The sequence below is a fragment of the Anas acuta genome, chromosome 4 (genome assembly GCF_963932015.1).
Source record: "Anas acuta chromosome 4, bAnaAcu1.1, whole genome shotgun sequence".
In the NCBI taxonomy this organism is placed as follows: Eukaryota; Metazoa; Chordata; class Aves; order Anseriformes; family Anatidae; genus Anas; species Anas acuta.
The window spans coordinates 11,633,639-11,654,799 of NC_088982.1; the positions used below are offsets into that span (position 1 = coordinate 11,633,639).

Below are 21,161 nucleotides of genomic sequence, written 5' to 3' on the forward strand. Positions count from 1 at the left end.
GACACTGAGACACTGAGAGACTGGTGATTAAAATGGCAAAAGAAATTCATAGTAGATAAATGTAAAGAGATATTCACGGGGAACAATTCTACTATGAAATACAAAATGAGGGGTTCTGCACAATCTACTATCTTGCAGAAAAGGCACCAGAGTGGTATGATACACAGTTCCATGAAAACATCAATTTGCTGTTCAACAGCAATTCAAAACATAAATCAATTCTGATTTATTGGGGAAGGTAATGCAGAACATAACAGAAAATATCAAGATCACACTGTATTAGCCCTTTCATTGTTCCCTTACCTTAACACTGTTCAATACTGCTCTACTTATCTCAACCAGGACAGAAATGAAACACAAGAAACACATAGAGAACAGATGACAGTAAGGTATGAAATGACATATCTTCAAGAACCAAAAAATGCGGTGTCCATAAAAAAAAAAAAAAAAAAAAAATCAGGCATGTTCACCTCACCTTCATCCCTGGGAATGATGGAGCAAATAATCCTCAAACTACTTTAACATAAAGGAAGAAGGTTTGGGAGAAGTCAGCATAGATTTATGAAGGGAAAAATCAATCATGCTTGGACAACCTGATAACCTTCTATGATAACTACTTTAGAGGACGAAGGGAGAGCAGTAGGCATTGTTCGTCTTGACTTTAACAAGGCCTTTGACACTCTTTCCCGTAACATCCTAACTGACAAACTGATGAAATATGGGGGTAGATAAACGGATAGTGAGATGAGCTGAAAACTGGTTGAACTCCTGGGCTCAGCAGGTTATGACCATCATCAGTAACTCCCTGGAGATGAGAAACTAGGAGTGCACCCCATGGACTGGTATTGGGGCCAATACTGTTTAACATCTTCATTAATGATCCAGATGACGGCACAGACTGTAACCTCAGCAATTTTGCAGATGATACAAAACTGAGAGGAGTGACTGATACATTGGGTGGTTGTTTTGCCACTCAGAGGGACCTCAATAGGATCGAGAAGCAGGCAAATAGGAAGCTCATGAAGCTGAACAAGGGTTGGACAACTCACTCTACTACAGACTTATTCACTTTTCATAGTGTTCAGAATTATTTCATATCACCCACTGGCAGAGACAGAATACTGAGAATACTGAGCTGGGTAGTCCTTCATTGGGACCCTCCTATGGTCATTTTTGTTTTCTATAGGATAACTTATAGTAAACTATTTTACTTTAAATTCAGTAAAATGCATATTTTTAGCTGGAATCAATTATCTTAATGCAGATTACTTTCTCACTTTGATTAATATTTTCAAAGCTTTCTAGGTTCAAAAAAGAAAAAAAAAAAAGGAAAAAAGAAAAAGAACACCACACAATCCACCTTTCTTCCTGCACAGAAGAATCAACCGTAGAGCAAATCACAAATTAAAGCATAAACCTAATGTTTGCTTTCTTTCACCTCATCTGATTAAAGCCATTAAATTTGCATCATCCTTAGCTATGCAATTATTATCACGGAACACTTAGCCTCTTAAATTCAATTCTCACATTGCAAAAGCTTTCCAGGGAGTGATTCTCCTTTTCATGAAACTTCCCCAGGATTTAAATGGAGTTTATGTTACTTGAAGAATCTATTTTTCTTCTTTATCTTCTTTCTAGAGAAGAAGCTGTTCAGAGCTGGCTCATAAGGACCCAACTTCTAATCCCAACTCAGAGAATATAGGATTGAAAATAATGAACACCTGAGAAGGACTCTCGTATTACTTTGTACTCTGACTCTCACCATACTCAATGCATTTATTCTCACCTTTCCTCACTCCTCATCTGGTAGGAAAAATAAATAAATAAATAAATAAATAAATGGAAAAATCGAAAAGAAAATTTTCCAAGAAAAGTAATCTCCCCAAAAATTGTCTCTGTATATTCAAGGTGTTTTGAAGGGTTAGTTATAGTAAGGGTTTTCAAAATCATATCCTCCAAAAGAGAATTAATCTTGATTTATTTTTCTTCTTTCATCCCATTTATTTTAAAACTGAACAAACCTTGAATAATTATTCAAAACTAATAATAGAATAATAGAAAACTAATAATGAATAATAGAGAAGTAGAACATGAACTGCATCCCCAGCATAGATGCTACTCAAATTGACCATCGAAATCTACCAAACAATCTCCACTCAGGTAAATGCTACACCTACAAGCTGCCCAAAATCATTTTGTAATGTCTCTATTTCAACTTAAACAAAAAAGACATATTTACTATATGTTTGTTTAGTATAGTGTTTCTGAATCACATAAGTCATTTGTTCTCCTTCCAAATACCAACCCCTTATCCTAATACTTACTTCCTAAAAAATACCTAATAAGTTACTGAAATTAGAGTATTTCAAATTATTAAATGATACAAATCTAAGCCATTGCATGTTTTATCTCTAGATTGGGATTCTTTCTATAAACAGCAGTGACACAGGAGGCATGAGGGAGATTCATTCATTTATCGTTTTCATTCAAACAGCATTTGCTGATATCCTTTCCATTTAAAATATCTGGTTTCCTTTTAATTAAGACTCTTGAGAAAACATTCCCACTTGAAGGGACAGATTATGTGGATAAGAAGCAAGCAAAACAGGAATATCATCTTTGCCTCTGCTCTCAGAATCAAATCCCAAAGTCGCCGAGTTTACTAGGCATCCTTAAGGCAGAGAGAAATGTGCTATACATGTTCCCAGTAAGCAAATCTCTACCACCCTTGCTTGAGTCTGGATTCTTTGCTGTCTCTTTGTTGCACAGAGGTGATGAGACTTTCTTATTTCACATAGTCTTAAAAGAATCAGCTAATGAGGTTTCACAGTTTCAAAATGCACTGTTGATGAAACGAAGCAGACAAAAGAAGATAAGCACAGACGAAAGAGAAGCAAGCATCCTGCTAAGGACCAAATCTCTGGGCTGAGTTGTCCACATCCAAGGAGGACAGCATATTTCACAAATACTCCCCACCTTTCTTTTTAAGGAAAATTACTAAAAAGTAGTTCACAAATAAGCCTGTTGGGCTAGGGACCAAAGAAGCAGAAATGTATTTTTGGTCAAAACAGATAAAATGGGGATTAACATAAATAAATAAATAAATAAATAAACAAGAAACAACAACAAAAATGAATAGAAACAGCCCTAATTTCCCAGCAGCCTACTGGCTACAGCAGTCACCTAGGACCAGGCAGAGCAAAAGTCAAGTCCTACTATAAATGTAACCATTAAATTAAAAAGCTCATTTCCATTAAGCAAAAAGACTAAACTCTGCACATCTCTCACAGCAGGCCATTTACACCAGATTTCAAGTATTCCTTGTGACTGTTTTCAGTTTTTCTATATGCTTTTGAATGTATGGGCAGGAGGCCTAGGCAGGTAATTCACCATCACTTTTGCAATGGCATGGTCAGAAAGCAAGTTAGTGCTCTTCGCCCTGCTCAGGACTGCGATTTACAAGTTCCTAAGGGGCCATTTACCCATAACACAACCACAACCACACTCCGATCCCCTGAGTCTTTTTACAGTCACAATTTCCTACCATTTGCCAACACATTTTGTACATCATATCCCACATTTCTTGTTCCCAGATAAATAGCATTCCATTAAGCTGAACTCAGATTTAATGTGCCAACTTAAAGCTTTTCTGCCAGTCCAGTCCTCATAACTGTTAATTACTTTTTGTCACCTATAACTGTAATAATTTCTATTTACTGCCAAACAAGTGGTTAACATATTCACTAGAAGCAAGGCTGATACTGATCTTTACTAACTCCAGACAGTTGGGATTACTCACTCAATGCTAATTTATTTATTTTTTTTAAAGTTCTGTGAATTAACCAGTTCTTAATATATCACCCCTGGCTTACTGACATTGCACAGGGCTGTTCGGTGTTTTATTGGTGGTGGTGGTTGGTTGGTTTTCCAAATAGAGAGTGAATATCAGGAAGTTTCAGTTTTAAAAGGCAGTAAACTCAGAATATGATACAGGAAAGAATCAGTGGGAATATTTAAATTCAAAAACTCCCAGTCTAATTTTGAAAGAAAAAAGCTTAGGGAGAATTTTAGCAAAGGTGTGGAAAAACATAGTGGAAATCAAGCAAACCAGATCAGCTTTTATTTCCTTGATACTTCTTATTTAATTGCATAAACAGAACAGTTGACAGTAAAGCACAAACTTGGTGAACAGTAAATTCTCACTGTTTATCAGCTGTGCTTTTTCATGGATATCTCCCCATTTAATTTCAAAGATCATACTTTTGGGTAACTTCCATTCTGAGTATTCAGCTGGAAGAGCTTTAAGGCATTCATGGTAACTACAAAGTACTGAACATCCAACCTCTGAAATTGAGTTGGTTATCTGTAATTACTTGTCATTTATGGAAATATTGGGTTAATTTATTTAGTACGTGAACAAGTACACTGACCAGGTTACGGCACATTTATATCAAAGGGTGCACAGATAATGGCTTCAGTGAGCCTTACACCATGGTCTAATTTCAACAATTGCTTAGCCTGGGTGAGTCATGCACTGATTTTAAAATAAAACATGAGACAACCAGTTGCCATGCCAAGTGTGCACCCTACCACTGATCAAATTCTGAGCAGCGTCCCCAAGGCTGAAGGCAATCCGATCTCTTACATTTTAATATTCATATATTTAAACAAAGGAGAGATTGATCCATTTGTTTGTTTTCAGGATGGAGCTAAGCCAGGTGTTGCAAGCAAACTGTGACAAAGTGATTGCCTTTATGCAACCAGCAGTCTTGCTGTTTGGCCAGGACTGAGTTAAGCCTGGCTGGGGAAGAAGGACTTGGTTCAGCACTGGGATTCCTGCCATTTGCTATCAGATGCAGAAGGAAATCAAGAGCCAAGCATGTACTCCAGAGCCACTTTGCCTCCAGTGTGCCTCCTTGAAATCTTCTGCCCTTCACACTAAGTGACAAAATGAATGGTAAGGAATGAGTCCAAAGATCTTTGCTTGAGACAAAGCAAAGAATAGGTCAGAAAGCTGAGAATGAATGTATGTCTTAGTGCTAACACATCAATTCTCTCCACAATGATGTCTAAATACAATCATTATAAGATGCATGGAGGAATGCCCAAGGCTTTCAAGCAACAATTTTTAATCATAATAATCAAACCTGTACACAACTGACCTCCCTTTCCTCCCATCCCATTTAAGATAACACAATTTCTGCCTAGATGAAGATAAAAAAAAAAAAAAAAAAAAAAAAAAAAAAAAAAAAGCAAACTCTCAAGATGAGAAAATTCCTGATGTTGTGCCCCTTTTCTGTTGCAGGGCTTTATCTCTATGGGACTTTATCTCTATGGGACAGATACCAGATACTGCAGTAATCAAAGAAATGCCTCCTTTGAGGCTACCAAGCAGAGTGAAAAAATAATGCAAACAGATGACCACCTCTTCCAACTTCTATAACAAATCTCATTGTACTCCACAAATGTTTCTTCTGAAAAATCCACAAAGGGTACGAACGGTAGTTGAAGGCTATTGCTAACTATCGGACCTGACTTGTAACCTCTGCAAATCATTGCAGCCCTGCTATCTCCAAAAGAACTAGCACTATTTACAGCAACACAGCCAATTTGTTTTCCCCTCCCCAGTACCACATATATTTGTGCCCTAAAATATAGTATATTTCCAAGGAGAGGGCCATGTAGGTTTGCATTTCCCCAAGGGTCACAACAGCCAGTTGAGTTCCTCTGGAGGGACTATTTTCTCCCAGTTAAACATCCTTGTGACTTGCAGGCAGGGAAATCTACCTCACTGGGAGCAAGGCAGTGACAACATACGGTACTTTTCATGTGAACTTCACAGAGAAGGTGCAAAGGAAAATTAAATATTGACTATGCAGCACTCAGTAGAGCAAAATGAAAAATGGAAGAATCCCCATCTGGTCCAGGCTGTGACTTACTGTCATCCAAGCACCTGCTCTGGGGTGTGCAAGACATAGTAATTCACTTTGAGAGAGTAGACTGGAGCCTCTCCACAAACCCCATTTCCAATTAGCCAATCTGAATATACTGATTTAAAGCTGGACTGTCATAAAGATAAAAAATTTGGTCCTTCATTCTTTATTTTTCTCTTAATAAAACATTATGGAAAAAATAACACCTTTAAGGGAACAACCTTGAATGGAACAAACGTGATTTTACTCATTTTTGTTTCCCACACCCAGTCCTGAACATTCTTGTGGCTAAAATGTTTTTGTAACTTACAGTGAGAACAGAAGCAAATCCATTAGCTTTGGGGTGGCTACTGTATATTCTGATTTTCAGGGCTAATGTTATATATCATCCTACTTCTTTCGTGCTGTTTCCAGGTTACCTTGTACCTACCACATACTCTGCAAAAGAATCCATCTGTGATTTGAAGATGTCAAGACACAAGAAATTTACCAATGAGTGCTGTGCCTCTTATAATTTATGCTTAGCTCATAATCACATATTAAAGCAATCAGCAGTTTCTACTCCAGAAATTTCTGGTGTCTACATATGGCCCTTGAAACGTCATCATGTACAAAAGTAAAAAACAAGCTAAAGATGACCCCAAATTGTTCAAAACTTTGTAAATCCAATAGCAGTGAAGACTGATGTATGAAGCCCCCTCCCCAAATAAGACTTCAGCCTTAGCCACATCCTGGAATTAGTATGTGAATTCTTGCCTTCAAAAACTCTGCTTTGGATGTTTCAATATTCCAACTTAGAAAAAACTCTCTTCTAGTTGAAGGACCATAAAAAAGCATGTAATTCTCCTTCTTTTCATGGCAAAATTAAGCTTTCTAATGTTTGTAGACACAATAATGCTTACCTGTGGCAGACATCTAAAAAAAAAAAAAAAAAACAAAACACTTTAACCTGTCAAACAATCTGATAAATGTTTTATTTAGAAGAGACCGTGTTAAAACAGATTACAGCATATACTGCCTAATTACCTGGGAGTGGCTCCATAGCAATCTACAATTCTATGACTAGAAACAATAGGCTTTGTGTTGGTTAGTGGATTACAGCAGCTGCAGCCAAGAGATGTCATAAATAATGTACCAGCAAGTAAATCAAAACCCATCAAGAATTCGCACTGCATAACTAAAGTGAGGACACAAAGTTAATGCTGGCATCCCCAATCTTCCACACTTGAAGGTTCAGTGCAACAAGACCAATGTTATCTTTTTTTCAAGAGGTAATGAAGTGACTTGGGTGTCCAAACAGTTTCTAAAGAGTTGAATTTACATTTTTAATGATTTTGAGATTTAGGGATTTTTCTCACTTATTTTCATAATCAGATAACTATTCTAAACTATTCACCCAAGCACAGCCTATTTGTGTGGAGATAGCAACAGAGGGACCTCTGGAGGGCAGATTGTCCCACTTCTACAAATAGAATAAAATACCTGTGTTTAGTTTTGTGTTGCTTCATAAAAGTGGGAGCTCAGCAACCTGGAGCAAGTCCAGTGGAGAGTCACTAACATGGCAAGGGAGCTGGAGCACACAGCGTGCAAAGAAAGCCTGAGGGAGCTGGGTTTTGCTTAGTCTGGGAAGCGAGGCTAACGGGGGATCTGATCCCAATCTTCCAATATCTGAAGGGAGGTTAGAAATAAGAGAGGACCAGGGTACACAGTGAGGAGATGACAGATGGCAGGTACAAGATGGGAAGTTCCAGTTGACATAACCCTTCATGAGAGCAACAAAGCACAGACAGAGCTTGCCTAGTGAAGCTGTGGGATCTTTGTCCTGGGATATTTTCAGAACCAGACAGGACAAGGCACTGAGTGTCCTGATTGACTGCTGCAGTGAGCCCTGCTTAGAGCAACAAGCTGTATGAGGTGACCACCAGAGCCCCCTTGCAACCAGAACCATTGCAATACAGAGGAAACATCTCAGTAAGGCAGTCACAGAAGTGATTGCTGCAAATCAGAAAACTCACATCCTATTCCCAGCCCTACAAAATGTGCTCAAGAAAAACAGCAAATGTTTTTTATAACAACATCAATGTTTATCCATTCCCAAGACAAAATCTCAACAAATTCTCATAAAAACTTAAGTATTTGGAAGTACCAAGACCAAGACTGCCGTTAACATGGGAGTGAGAAGAAAACTAGTTACTTACACTTACTTATTAAAGTACTTCACAAATGTTAATGTGCCTTTTGAGAAGCTAAGTCCAGTTAACACTGTAAAGTTTTGGTGGACCAACTCTAAATGTCATATATCGGTACACAGAGATGTGGTATCAAAAATATTAAAGCAAGGAGTCAAGGTCTCCTCTAATTTTGACCTATTAAGATAACGCTGTGATAGGAACAAAGGAAGAGTGTTTTATACACCACGCTTGCAACATACTTTTCTGATCTTTAAATAATTAACTTTCTTACCTTCTTTAATTTTATTTAAATTTGCTCCTTGGATGCTTTCCATTCTGGAACACGGACAACTTCATAGACTCACCAGAGGCCACATGGGAAGCCAAGGCATGAGATTTTTCACCCTGAGCTCCTACGCCTGCCAGAAAGCACTGCACTCTCATAGTGCAGAAGAGTATTTTTACCAGCGTGTACTTCCCACTAGCACAGAGCAGAACAGACAGCAAGCTGTGGTCTGAACCAAGATGCAAATTGTACCAAAATAGCACCAAGAATTAAAGTGTTACACACCTGAACTCATCACACATGTAACACCTCTATATATATTTTGCTTCTGATTGTTTAAAAATGAGGATAAAAATTAAAATACTTTTTTTTTTTTCTCTATTTTTAAGCATCAGGCTAAAGAAAAAGCAAATTAGTGAAACATGAGAGACCACGGCTTGGCACAGACACTGCCTAGGGGTAGGGCAGAGGGAGAGAAATCTCAAAATTGAGACTGTACTTCAGAACAATAAAACTGTACTTTTCAATCACATTTTTCCATATACACCATATCCCAAAGAGACATTACAAAATTAAGGAATGGACAGCACATGGTAACAATTAAGATAAAACAGTGATAAGCCTTCAAATTCTTGGAAGAGAGTAAATTTTTAAAATCATTTTCTCTCCCATGTGTTAACATTTTAAGTTGAAGTATTCAGCACAGCCACAATCCTACGGACAGCTCAGCGTTACAGAAAACTATCTGAATCGTACAGAAAGCACGAGCGAACTTCCTCTTCCTGCCAGAAAGGAAAGCTTGAAAGACTGGATATCAAAAGGTTGAACTATGGAGATTCTTTTGAGACTGACTGAACTGTTAGTCCTTTTGATATTAAGAAAGCACACTTTGTTGCATGTCTGCTTTACGTGTTCCCTTGGCTTTTGCCCAGAGGTGGCTGTATTTCACTGATAATGAAATGTCTTTTTATCAAGGGGCATAATTCGAACTCCATGCACCCTCTTGAAGAAAAATGATATCCATTTGGCAAAGGAAGTACATACCAGAATTGAAATAAATAAATAAATAAACTCATGCTGACAGGTGCTTTTCAACAAATAGGTGATAACGGGGTTTTTTCTCCCCCCTCAGATTGAAATCACAATTTCAGATCCTGTGATAGAAAACTTGGATCAAATGCGCTCACAGGTCATGGAAAAATCTACAGTCTGCCAAAGCAACTAAAGGCGAAAAGCGCTGCCATCAGAACATCAGCTTTGGAACATCTTCAAAAGGCAGCACTGGAGCTGACATGTTAGGCAAAAATGCAAAAACTTCTTGTAGGCACTTAGCACCCCATCCAAAAAGCAGTTTCTCCAGTCTGGACTGGAAAAGTCAGGCCTGAAAGAGACAGAAATCCAGCCCAATGAAAGAGGGAGGACAATAACCAGCAAGGAAGAACTAGGTGAGAAAGCAACATACATTTCCTAAAGTTTAGCTCAAGGATTGCTATATGTTGCAGTTACAGTTAGTAAGTTACTAACCCCCTCTATATGCAATAGGAGGAAATGATGCTGAAGTGGAAAGAGAGGGAACAGGAGATAAAATGGAAGGGAGAAAACCAAACACTACATGGGGGGAAAAAAGAGAGAGAAGGAAAAAAAGAGATGGAACAGGGCATCAAATGTTTGATTAATTATCAATCATCTGAACAGTGAGACATGGCAGGGATAGAAAGGAACAACCCTCCTCTAACCTTCCATAACTTAGAAAATCAAAAAGAATCAAGACATTTAAATCTTGCTGTAAGATGAATTTCATTTTGTAAACTACCCACCCCCTCAAAATTCCTCAGCACACAGGATTATACTTACATTTTAAAACCTAGTTTGTATGGAATTTTTAATTTTCCCTATCCCTACTGAAGTATAACAGAGGAAGCTGCCTAACATTACAACGTTCCTAATAAATAAGTTATGCGGGAAATACCACCTGAGTTATTCTCACATTGAAAAATATATCCCGTACTGCAGGGATAATGAGAGTATAAAACATTAACACTACATTTTTCTATACCATTCTGCATAATTAACTATGCAGCTGTTCATTCATTCAGCCCCAACAACCAAATTAATTTGCAATCAGTTAGCAGGGGATGCACTAGAGCAGACTGCACATCCTAGAGAGGTAAGTAAGGCTGCTCACATGCCACATCCCACATCAGTAACACAAGGTACCCAACACCAAGAGAAGCGATGGGGGTTTGCAAAACCCCTATTTTCAAAATAGGGGCTGAGAGAGAAGAAAAAAAGAAAAGAAAAAGAAAATAAAAAGACAACTGTTGCTGCTTGTGCAGTCATTAGCTGCCTTGTTGTGAGACTACAGGTAAGTGTTTTCAGGTGGCTCTCATTGTATGTCAGTGCTCTCTGATGGCCCCTCATCTTTCTCAGGCTCAACCCCAAAACTCTGGGGAGATGGAACACAAAATGTCCTTAAGTTTTACAGCTCCTTCACATTATTTGTATTAACACAGCATTACAGCCCCAACACTGACTGTGCTTGTACAAGCAGTTCTCCAAATTATTTCTACTCCAAAGAAACAAATCAGGCAAAGGCCAAGAGGAGGAAAGCACAGGCACAGTCAGTTCTTCAAACAAGGTCACACAGTAGGCTGAAGGTGGAACCAGTAGCATGACTAGTTTGAGTGCATTGTCATATCTACTTTCCCATATGCTCCTCTAAGCCATGACTTTGTCCTTTTTCAGTTCTTAAAAACTTATCCTCTTCAGGTTTTTATACCTCATTCATCATCATAAAAATGTGATGAGCAATGGAAACGGCTGCTTTCATTGTGGTTTCTTATTTATTCCATTTTGCAGAGTGGCAAAGGAAACATTGCTTAATATATATATGGTGTCATTCCATCTGCCCCTAGGTTATGGGCTCCACACCTCCCCGCTGCGCTGGCCTGCTGACAGTGGGAGTTAATGGATGACAATGCAGCAAAGTACTTCTGATTAGCTAAAAAAAAATGATGGCTCAACTATTTATATGAATTTAGTACAGAGGAATCATGTCACAATAAAAGCTCTGAGACTGCAGTTCTCAGTTTGATCACATACAAGTAGACCGTGGGCAGCGCCAATGCAAGCTTCTTTCTTTATTCTGAGCACGCTGGCAGAGAGGATGACAACAACACACACAAAAAAAATTAGACACCCCACAGATGGCTAATGCACAGAAGGGCATTGTTTCTCCTCTCCTTATCTTAGACCTTCCTGCTGAAGCTAGCAAGAAAGACCATAATTTTTTAATGAAGGCTTGTGCAATAGATACCATGACAGATCTGAGCAGAAGCCAGTGAAGTGGCATTTCTGAACTTACTACTACTACTGAGTTGGATGGATTTGGAGTAGAAAAAATGCTTATTTTGCTTTCTCCATTAACATCAACCCCAGCTAAATGCAACTCACTTAAGGCACAAACACATATTTTATGGGACGATTTGCACACAGCCTGCACCCATAAAATACCAGGTTTTAAGACTGTTCCAGTTCCACTCATAGCAATCAGAAATTCTATCACATAGGATCAAGTTACTAAACAATGGGACAGGATTCATACACCATTTTAGGTAAATGATTATTCTTTCTGAATAAATTGACTCATTGAGATAAATCTCACGCTCCTTTTCTAGAAGTTAGAATGGATTTAAAAAAAAAAAAAAAAAGGAAGAAAAAAAATAAGAGAACAACCTGAAAAAAAAGAGAGAGATCAAAACCAGCCTGTAAAGTAGAAACATCCCCATCCTCCAAGATAAATTGAACATGCTCAGCAGCCGTGCTGCAACCAGCTTGAAGAGACACAAGCACCCTGCAAGCAAAAGCCTTTTCCTAACTACATAAATCACAGCTTTCCAAGTGGATCTTAATCCATATGTCATATATTCTTTGTGTATTCACAAACTAGTTTAGAAACACATAAACATTTGAAATCATCATCATCACTCCAAGTTGAAGGCTTGAAAAAATAGTTATGACACAGCACTGTCATCTGTGAACAACAGATCTTTAGTAAAGAATTCTGGATAGAGTTCTCTGGTAGCATTTATTTGCTTGAGGGATTTATTTTTAACAGTTCAGACTTTCAAAGATACTAGACATCAAAATATACAAAAGCTGCCATTGCAGTAACAGAGGACACAGAAGGACTTCCTTACGTCCAGTGCCTATTTAAAAGACATCGCATTCAGAGGTGTCTACAGAATATTGGATCATGATCGTCTCACATAGTGTTTTGCAACATCTGCAACCAAAGTTCATTCCTTTAATAAATGGCCAAAAGCTATGGCTAAAACATATGTCAGGATGAGTGCAGCATCAAGGTGACATCAAGGTTATTGCCAGCATGCTGGGTCTCTGTCATAGGAACAAATACGGTGGGCCATGTGTCCGCTGGAGTACACACCACAAAAGCACATTTCAACATTGGCATCCTCTAAGTATCTAAATCAATACAACTGCCTGTTACAAACATCAATAATCATCTCTTCAACACCCTGCATGTTCAAAGGCTGTCGAGATGGATTCCTTTCACTTTGTCTTTTATGTATTTTCCTTACCTGACGACCATACTAAAACATTGCTCATAGACTGAAATCTACTACATTCAGTTTCTAACTCTGGTTTTACAGCCCGTATTAAATGCCCAAAATAAATTTAAAATAGAAACTCGCCTGCACAATTCAACTCATAATGACACACTGCAGAGTATTAGCAAGACAGAAATTGCAGCAAAGATAATGGAAGTCTTAGTAATAGTATTAGGCAAATACGGAAATATGATCAAATAGGGTATAGAAATCTGTTGTTCAATAATGAAAACGAATTCTAATTGTAGGGCTGCCTTTTCAACCATATTGCCCAAAACCTTTTCATGGTGGAACAAGTGTAAACAATGATATAATAGGAGGGCAAAAAGAGTTGCAGTATAATTGAGGGCAATCTAGTTTGATTGCAGAATCTGCATTACTCAGGATGATGCATTAGCCAGAGTAAGCACAGCTAGACATTAGATCCCAAGCTGAGTTTGCTGGGCTAATAATTAGAAAGCCATTTCTTTTTTTGTTTTTACTTGGAAAAAGAGCAAATTTTATATGGAAATCACAGGCTCAATAACTCAGTCCCTTGGGGCCATTTCTACAAAGTCACTTTTCAAAGCAGAACCACAATATAAGACCATCTGGAAAGGCACACTGCTGCAGAATATGGTTGCTCACATAGTAAGCAGCATTTCACACCAAAACCAAATTTGACTGTGGCACCAGATCCTATATTGTTGTCCGTTTTTTTTTTGGTTTTCTTTTTAAATTAATTTCACCTACAAGTGCAAAGAGCTTGGAGACAACTGCCTATACTCATTCTCACATCCCGTGAGCCACACAGAGTCCAGAAATTATACTTTCCTGAGTGGTATTTTGTTCACTGTATCTACCTTAAAAGACTCTCCTGCTCTTTGTAGTCTGGATTTTAACTTTGGTGTAGACATACACCTTTGTGTAAATGCCCAAAGCACTGTGTGGTCACTGTGCATTGAGCATTAATGATAAACAGTGGAATTGCATGACTGGGTCTTCCCAGAACACATGGCTTTTACCTGTGGGTGCAGATAAAACAGTTATGCCATCAAAGAGAAGGATTTTTCTGACTCCCTGAGTTTTTCCAAGTGTCATTCTGTCCATGAAGCTCAGATATTTGCTCTCATGCCCAGCTGCCCAGCCGCTGACCTGAACCCTCACAGCTTTGCTCCCAGAACTGCAACCTCACTCCCTCTTCAAGCTGCCTTTGCAGCAGGGAGTCCCAGTACGTTTGTCCACGTCTATGTGGGCTGAGAGGTCTGTTGCTTCATTCAGTTCATTATTGACAACACTGGGCAAAATATCCCAACATCTTGTCAACCGGCCTAACCAGGGTTCAGGGTGGAGTGCTGGGAGGTAACAGTGCAGCTAATACCCAACAATGCAGCTTGTTTTGCTGTGCTGAAACAATAACAACACGGGGATGCCATTGGGAACAATGGCAATTACACACAGCAAGTCGAGTTAGCGCTACCCTATCATTATGCTTGATAATATGCAATCAAAACTTTATTAGCAAGCATCATCAGCATCTATTATTCATTGCGTAGAACGAGTTAAGAAGGAAAGGCTGCATACATATCAGAAACAGGACTCAGAGCCAGTCTGAGCACAGGGCTGGAAGTCAACCTCATGGCCACTCGGTGCTGAGTCACTGGATAACCTGCAGGTTACATCTCAGGTAACATCTCAGTTGCCCCATTTATAAAAAGGAGATAATAATATATGTCAATTTCCAAGAGATATCACCATGATTAATTAACTAAGATCTACAGATAATTATTAGTATTAATTTCTTAGTGACTACCAATTTAAGGCTAAAATATATGATTTTAAGATTCAAGTACATACACCTAAAGTTGCACGCATGCAATATATGCATGCAGGCACCTGAGGCTGTAAAACATGTGCACCTATATATGTAGGTACAAACAGGTCCATAAAGCACAAGGAAACACATGACCACCTAAACGATCTGTTGAATTCAAGTCCTTCATATGGTAAGCATGCTATCTAAAGCTACATGCAGACTCTCTCTGATATAAATAGCACTATATTCACACTATATGCACAATACACGAACATAGCTTTAGTACTTGAAGTTTTACTCTGGAATATCAGTTTTTTCATTAAGTTAATGAGGCCTGAAATGACAACCAACTTGTGTTCCCAAGATATACTGCAGTTTAGAAACTCTTAAAATAATTCTGGAAACAATCTTCTGTTCCTTCTCAGAAAGTTGCTTACTTTATATTCAAGAGGCAACCAATGCCATCTCAGTTTATTTCCCCACCTTATTTTGAGTCAAATAACTATTCAATTTAACCCTACCTTGATAATTATTTAATAAGCGAATAAACAAAGTATCAGAACTAGCTGACTACAGAACCACACACTGGTGCTCTCTAACAGCACGCTTCCACTGATATTTATGCCTTCACCTGGCCAGTGTAACCAGAAGCAACTGCTACTAGTCAAAAGACTTTTATTCTCCAGCACCATTTTCACTGTTTATTAAACAATAATAAGATTCCAAGGCAATTAAAATTTAGACATCCCAGTCATGTAACCTGACCCATAGGGGCAGGCATAAGTCACCTGTGTAAATTAACAAAGGTCTGCAAACATGCAGAAATTTGCCACCTAGAACCATTTCCAGAAATCTGTTTTCCTTGTATGCAGCTCCCCACACCTCCACCAGAACATACCTCAAACTGTTTTCTTTTTTTGCCTCCACCATTTGCATTACACTTGAAAGTCTGCCTGCAATGCCACGGTGACCGAGAACAGCTAACCAGCACTGGACCACCAAGTCACCCTTCCCTTCTCACTCCCTGTTCCACAAAGTGATTGCAGGGAAAAACAATTATTTTGAGTGAAGGATGAAAAAAAAGAGAGAGAGAGGTGAAGAGGAAATATGCTTTAGAGGAAGAAAATAAGGATGTATTTTCAGGAAATAAAGGGACGGATAAATGCCAAGTTGTGATAATATTTATAGAGATCAGCAAGATAAAAGTGGGAGATAAACAATGTTAAAAAATTAACTTGGTGGGGACTGATTGGGTTATAAACCAGGTTTATGTTCACTTAGGGAATATTAACTGCCTGGTTTGATGTAGCTGGGCGAGACAGGAAGAAGAACAACTCTGGACTGAATCAGAAAATAACAGAATAGCATCCATTCCTACTGGGGCACAGAAACTTCACCAAGATTAATGGATTTTATCCACTGACAAAAAAAAATCTATAACATTTTTCACACCCATTTTACTGTATATTTGTTCTGATGCAAATGAGAGGAGTGCAGAAGAGAAACAAACCCAAAAGCTTAAAAAAATACATATGCTTTGTGCATGCTGGGCAGACTGCCAGCATGAGTACAAGACCATGGTGAAACAGGCAGCTTCACCAATTTACACCCAAACTCTTAACATAGGAAAAAAATACAGAACTTCCCCGACTTTACAGTCTGCTTTGTTCAGTATTTATTTTTATTTCGTTTACTACATATATTGAGCTACATCTCAACAGAGACAGGCACATTCAATATTTTTGCACGCTAGCCTTGGCTGTGCATTTCTAAATACAGCCACTTCCTAAGTCCCAGCCTGACAACTGCGTGTGCAGCTCTCACACCCCAACGGGCAGAGACAGAAGCAGGAGGTGAACCCAGAGCAGACCACAGCCAGGATGGATCAGCTACTCCCTCTGGCCCAAATGCTATTCTTAAGCACTTGTTTCCTTTCAGCTTTTCCATCCTACTTTTATAAACAACCAAAGCATGTGGCAAATCCATTCCTCGTGAGGAAAAGGACCTGATTTTCCTATAACGCAATCTAGCATCAATGCTATTCAAATGCAGTTCACACCAGATCTTCTTCACACCAGCTGTCAGCAAGGGCTGAACAACTCTGTTTAAAATGTTTATGTTCTCTAAAGAAAGAAACATTATCTGAAGCCTGTTTTATGTTTATTTTGAAAGAGCAGAGAGTTTATTTTGAAGAGTCTGACTGGATAAGTTTAAAAGACTTCCATGATAGATTGTACTGAGGCGTGAATAGCAAAACTTGAAACACATTGTACATGCTGCATCGGCCAGGGTCATGCAACAGGAAAGCAGTGTGTGCTTATGCAGCTATGAGAGCATACAAATTTCCATTTGGTTGTCTTCTTTGCACAAGATGTTGGACAAAAAATAAAACAGAAACAAATATGCAATTAAATTCCCATCTTGTAAGTTTAAAGGATAATTACAAATGAACCATCGTAGCCCTAAAAAGGCCAATTCTTAGCCAATACTAAGCATTCTCCATTCGATCTTACTCTCTTTCCTGCAGACACCTTTTCAGTGACTACAAGTGTTATTTTCTACTTGAAAACACCCTTGTGTTGCATGGAGCACTGCACTTGGCTAGACTTGACTACTAGCAGTATGAAAACAAGGTATTGCAAAGGTCTGCTGCTGCCATGAGAAATCTCATAAGATTAAAACAACGCAGCCTCCTTCAAAAAAAGTACCAAGACTGCTATGCACCATGTCCTGGTCACAGACTTCTCTCACTCCCTATTCTGTGACCCACTCCTTTTCTTGGAATGGCTCTGTGAAAAATATAGCTTTGGGGAAAGCATGATGTTTACAAGTACCTAAGCCACAAGGTATTACATCACCCATTTGTTTCTAGACCTGATGCTTATTGGCAACCTAAGAAATTCACACAGACTTCTGAAGTAAGTCTCCTGTCATTTCTAACAACTATTTAGATATCCAGGCAGAGTATTTCAAGAATACTTCTGGCCCTGCAGATAACTCAGGAAAACTAGCATTGCAAACACTGGAGCAATTTTATATTTATTGATAACTGCAAAATATTTTCAGTTTTGAAGTGCACATAATGGGTATTGAAAATCTGTGGTAGAAGATTTATAGAGATAAACAGAAAATTACACAGAGCACACAAAGCCTACAGAGCAAAATAAAATGAATGTATCAGAAGGCAACCAGATTTCAGGTGTCTGGTGTAGGAGTTATCATTCAGTACTGATGCACTTAAATAACTTCAAATAGGTTCACACTTTTTATTCTATAATCGTTCAGATGCATACATCTCCGCAAACTAGGTGCCTGTTAACCATTTACCTTGAAAAAACAAATCATCTCAACATGCAAAAAATACAGAGTATTGTAGCAATTTATCTCCTTTTGGCAAGCTTAAAACAGGTATGTTTGTGAAAAAAGACAATGGAATAGGAAAATACTGATCTTGATCTTTGATGTTGAACTAGTGTAGCATAGGCTTACCCTAGCCCTGTTTTTGTGCTGATAAACATCCAGTGATGCAATTTGTGTGTGCACAGGCAACAAGCATATTGATATCTTAATTCACAGATGTTAAGGAAGTAACAATCAATTTATAAATCTTAGTTGAACTACTACATGTTTCCAGTCATCATAAGTCACAACAAAACCAGCTCTGGTATTATATTTCACATCCAGACAATCATGACTCCTTCCAAATCAGGATTACTCACTAACCACAATACAGTACGAAAGAACAGCAAAAACTCCCATCAGGGACATCAACACAAGAAGCAACTCAAAGACTTCAGGTAACTTAGAGGTAAAATTTCTAAGAAAAGGAAAAGAAATGGCATCTTGAAGAGTGACATGAGAAAGGTACCTTATACTATGTCATTGTTTGCTTCTACTGTTAAAATTCATTTCAAGCTCTTTCTTACTGAACTGCAGCTCATTTAAGGAAGAAAAGGAGTAAGCACTATTGAGACTCTGGGTAATACCGCTATATTAACACCAGGCAGCTGTTAGATCAATTCAGCAGCAATTTCTAATGGGAAGAGAGACGAATCTACTCATAGAAAAGGGGGAAATGTTACAGGAAAAGCAAAGTACTTACCTCCACAAAGAGCTCTCCAGGACTTTTCCCATGTCGGTATGGTAATACTTGGTAAGAATCAGGATCACCTAAAAAGACAATGAAAAACAAACATATTTAAGTTCACTGATAAAAGAAATAGAAGTAGATCATGGGCAGTTATTCTGGTGAATGTGAAGGTCAGGCTCCTGAAAATCTGAACTGTTTCATTTTATTTTTCACTTCTTACCAGTTTTATTTTTAGACTGATTGGGTGGGTTTTCTTCCTTTTCCTGGGGAGAGTGATTTCAGCACTCAAAGTTTTCTGCAAACCCAGTGACTTTGTGAAAGATTGCCTGTTTCACATGAACAGTGGAGTTGGAATAGTCACATAAATCCCCCTACCCCATGACAGCCCCCAAGCAATTTGAATGACTTTCTCAGCAGGAAGAACTGATTTGATTGCTAATTTAAATTTAGGTGGCAGTTGTCTTTGACATCTATAGACACGACTATTATTATTTTTATTTTTTTAACACAGGGTGGTAAACAATGTCAATTGACCCTGATTATCCAGATAAATTCAGACAGAAAATGAGCTTTGGTCTTCTCTACAAGATCAGAAATGAGAAATTCGTGTCTGTGATTTTTTGTTCCTAGAAATATCACCCATTTTTCTTCCTTCAAGAACAGCTCTCCACTCTGTAAATTATTCATCTGGATTACCAGAAGTCATCCAAATACATATTAACAAATTTCATTCATGAAACATCTTCGGCTTACCCAAAAAGCCAGTACGAATCACATCCCATTCATTCAACATCTGACAAATTCACTGGTCAAGAAACATAAAGCATTAGTCCATGACTAATCAATCTGAAAGCTATATTTTATACGTAGATCACCTAAAACAGATCTCCCTCACTCACTGGCAGTCCATATTAGTGCTTCTTATCCCCAAGTTACCATAGCAACCCCAGTGAGGTAGAGTTGGGAGAACCTCTGGTTCCTTGCACAGCTGTTAGCTTTCTTTAATGCAGGGTCAACATCAGTCCCCAGCAGCCTGGAGCATGCTGTTATTGAACCGGCACTTCCTCTGTTCATGACCACCAGATGAAATCCCTAGCAAACAGCAACTGTAGACGTCCGCTTTGATTATCCAGATAATTCATATGCTGATGCTACATTTATGCAACAGATCAGTGCTCGGGTCTCTGTACGCTGGAGATTATGAGAGAGCAGAATCCCAGACCATGGGATATACGTGGTGTCATGGAAGTAACATTTTGCAAAACTGAGCTATAATAGTAGCCATGCTCAGGGTGATCGAAGCCTAACAAATAACAAAAGAAAGTATCACTGGATATATATTGATATAAATAAACTCAGAATCGATCCTTTAGTTTACAAATTATATTAATCTCTCCTATTCTCTAAAGAATCAAAATCTACCAGATCACTTTATTGGAATTTGATGAGAAGGCATTATAAAAATAGAGTCTTGGTTTAAAATAAAGCAAGCAAACAAGAAAAAAAAAAATCTCTTACTTTTAAATAGGTTACTATAAGACTTACAAACACAGAAGAAAGAAACATTTCCCAAAGGAGAGAGTATCTACTGATGAGATTCCTGGCTACAGCCCAAGCACGCTCCATCAGGTCAGCTATTTATTCTATTGTCAGCGTTCTAACTACAGCTTTCTGCTGGTGCTTGCAATTAAGGAGGAAAAGAAAGAAGCTTCACTACTGGGAGCATCAATTGGCTCTAATTATTAAGGAAGAAGTTTCAGACCTTGCTTTTTTGAACAACTGAAATTCTTCTTAGGCCACAAGAGTTGACCTAGGAGATTCCCTTAAGAGATACAAGAATGTATATTTGGTATTGAAAAAAATATATATATATCAAAAGCTACATGAGAGTACTCTTTTTTCCTTAAATTCATGCAGAACAAGAGACTGAATCCTGGATTTAGTAGGCCAACATTTTTTCATTCTTGTGCATCCTGTAAGCATAACTTTTGTTATTTAGATGATTTTCAACAATGTACATTGGAGCCCCTCTACCACAGGGCAAGCTGATAACTACCACACACTGAAGATCCCTATAGATCCACGTGCTTTGAACTTAACCTCTACCAAAAGATCAACACATTACAATCCAAATGAGCCATTTCTGTTGCTTAGCATCCATCCTAAATATTAACGAAGGAAAAACAAAGTGATAACCAGCCATCTTTGAATTCTTAAACTGTTGCAACCTGTGGCATATAAGGCAGAGGTTGATC

General features: G+C 38.3%; 1 protein-coding gene across 14 annotated transcripts in view; it reads right to left on the minus strand.

Moving 5' to 3' along the window:
- Window positions 1–21,161, minus strand: part of SORCS2 (sortilin related VPS10 domain containing receptor 2) — a 595,072-nt gene that overhangs the window by 356,032 nt on the left and 217,879 nt on the right. For all 14 annotated transcript variants that reach the window (XM_068679841.1, XM_068679839.1, XM_068679837.1 and 11 more), the window contains exon 2: window positions 18,919–18,986. In XM_068679841.1, coding sequence (XP_068535942.1) covers window positions 18,919–18,950 — 32 coding nt within the window. In that variant the 5' untranslated portion in view covers window positions 18,951–18,986. The remainder of the gene's footprint in view (window positions 1–18,918; window positions 18,987–21,161) is intronic.